The sequence below is a fragment of the Monoraphidium neglectum genome (genome assembly GCF_000611645.1).
Source record: "Monoraphidium neglectum strain SAG 48.87 unplaced genomic scaffold scaffold05076, whole genome shotgun sequence".
Lineage (NCBI taxonomy): Eukaryota > Viridiplantae > Chlorophyta > Chlorophyceae > Sphaeropleales > Selenastraceae > Monoraphidium > Monoraphidium neglectum.
In genome coordinates, this window is record NW_014008554.1 from 1 (window position 1) to 2,490 (window position 2,490).

At 67.6% G+C, this 2,490-nt stretch overlaps 2 protein-coding genes across 2 annotated transcripts; one reads left to right on the forward strand and one right to left on the reverse strand.

Moving 5' to 3' along the window:
- Positions 1–301: 301 nt before the first annotated feature.
- On the reverse strand, positions 302–931 carry MNEG_15149 (hypothetical protein; the record flags this gene model as incomplete). Its single annotated transcript, XM_014036379.1, has 1 exon — positions 302–931. A coding segment is annotated over one exon (630 nt), but the record flags the coding sequence as incomplete, so codon positions are not given.
- Positions 932–1,642: 711 nt separating this feature from the next.
- On the forward strand, positions 1,643–1,877 carry MNEG_15150 (hypothetical protein; the record flags this gene model as incomplete). Its single annotated transcript, XM_014036380.1, has 1 exon — positions 1,643–1,877. A coding segment is annotated over one exon (235 nt), but the record flags the coding sequence as incomplete, so codon positions are not given.
- Between the last annotated feature and the right edge of the window lie 613 nt (positions 1,878–2,490).

A 2,490-nucleotide genomic window follows, 5' to 3' on the forward strand; every position in this document is an offset into this window, starting at 1 on the left:
GGGCGGTTGAGGCGCGCGGGGTGCGGGCGTCGCAAGGCCGCCCACGCTGCGTGCTGCGGCGCCCTCGTATCCCGCGCGGCCGCAGGTTTGAGCGCCTCGCACGGCGCCGGAGAAAACCAAAATCCCCCGCTGCTCGCGCCCCCGCCGCGCGCGCCGGCGCCGCGGCCCCGGCTTCTGGGGACTGTTGCGGGACGATCCAATGGTCACGCACGAAAGCTTGAAGTGCGATGGATTCTCCGAACACATGAGATGTTGAAAAAAACTCAAAAATATTCGAAAAAGGCCAAGCCCGCCCGCTCACCGGGTTGAACCGCACCGACACGACGCTATCGCTGCCCCAGGTGAAGCTGCCCACCGGCTCGCTGCGCCCGTGGTCCCAGAGCTCCACCACCGCCCCCGCCGTCGCAAACGTCTGGCGGCCCCAGTGGTGGTCGACGCCCCTGAACGCGTGCTTCCCTTGGAATTCAAGCACGGGCCCCGTCTCCGCGCACACGTCGCCGGCCTCGAACGGCGCGTATGGCACCTTCCACAGCTTGGCGCTCGCGTCGGCGCCGGCAGAAACGCACGTCTCGCCGTCGGGGGCAAAGCCGATGCCGCGCACCGCGCCGCTGTGGCCGACGAGCCGCCGCAGCGCGCGCTCCCCGGGCACGTCCCAGATGCGTATGTCGCCGTCGGCGCTGCCCGCGACGAGCGAGTTGAGGCGCCGCGGGTTGCGGGCGAGCGCCGTGATGCCGTCGCCGTGGGGCAGGGCGCAGACAAAGGGCTTCGCGAAGACGCGGTCGAGCTTTGCGGCGTTGAGGGCGCGCGCGTACTCGTGGGCCTTTGTGAATTGGTGGAGGTCTGGGTCGTAGTTCCTGTGCACCTTTTTGAGGTCGTTCGACCGCTCCCGGGTGAACGCCTCCTCGTCGCGGTTTATGACTTTGACCTTCATGCCGGGCGCCTGCCGCCGCCGCGGCTGTTGCTAGGGTTGGGTGCCGGCCCAGGCGGCCCGCAGGGCGGGGGCGCAGGCGGGGTGGGGGCCGCGCGCCGCGGCGCAGGATGCGCGGCGCAGGGCGGGCGATGGGCGCTGCCGCGCTGCGGCACCTAGCGCTGCCTCGCCTCTACAGGGACGCTAGCGCTCAATTGACGACCCTGCTCCTGGGCGCAGGGGTCGTCTGCGCGGCCACGGGCGCCTCGGCGAGCAGCGAAGTGCTGCGGCGGCTGCGGCGCTGCTGCGGCGCGCGCAGCACAGGATCCTGCAGCCTGCTCCGGCCGCGAACCTAATATATAGAAGATGTGAATTGCTTTCGTTCTAGAGACAAGTGGGCGGATACGAGTCCTGAATTTGCTGCAGGGCTGCAGGTGTAGATGTAAAGTAAGAACGGTGTTCAAAGCGATCGGAAACTACGCGAGCCGAATACTTCAGGTGAAATCAAGTATTGTGATACACAAGCGAACTGTATCAGTTCCTTGGTATCTCGCCCATCGGTGCGGGCGTGCTGGTGACACAGCCACCTCAGCACGAAAGGGGACAGAACTTCGCTTAAATCTGCTATGTAGAGGAAAATCTGATCATCTTCAAGAGTTCATATGTTATAGGGCGCACTCACACGCTCCACACAGCTGATCACCGACATCATCTAGGATCAGCAGGGCATCAGCCATGCAGCGCCTGCAGCGAACAAGGGCGCCTAGCAGCGCCTCCTTACGGACCCTTGCGCCCCGGCCCGCCGCCACGCGCCGCCGCGCTGCCCGCTGCGTTCCCGCCTCCGCGGTCGCCGACGCGCCCGCCCCCGCAGCGTCCGCGGGCGGCGTCAAGCCGCGCATCGCGATCGCCTGCGGCGACCCGTCGGGGATCGGCCCCGAGGTCTGCCTCAAGGCCCTGTCTGACCCCTCAGGTGCGCGCGACGCACGCCTCCCAGGACATTCCTTCTCAAAACTCCTGGCGCCTCACCCCAACTCTCACACCAATCCTGGCCCGTGGCACCCCCCCACACGCCCTGCACAATCATGCAGTATCAGACCTCGCAGACATCACGCTCTTTGGCTGTGCCGGCCTCCTCGCCCGCAGCCACGCCGAGCTCAAACAGTGCCTTGCCGCGCAGCGCCGCGGCGCCGCTTCACAGCAGCAGCAGCAGCAGCAGCAGCAGCAGCAGCAGCAGCAGCAGCAGCAGCAGCAGCAGCAGCAGCTGTTGGATCTCTCGTCTGTTCGAATTCACGACGTGTCCTTGATGCCCTGGGTGGTGCCTGGGGTGGTGCCGCACCTGGGGACCCAGGCGTCGGGGGAAGCTTCCTTCAGGTTCCTGGAAGCTGCCGTCACGCGGACGCTGGCGGGTGCGCCGCCGTTTGTTTGTGCGCCGGGGCCGGGGGCGCGGAGAGCCTCGGACCCGCGGCCGCCGCGTGGGGGAAGCTCCGGCCTTGAGTTGTGCGGCGGGGATCGGCGAGGGCAAGGAAAGGGCGACGTTGAGTGCAGCGCGGCTGCTCGCGTCGGGCGCCTGGGGAAAGCGAGTG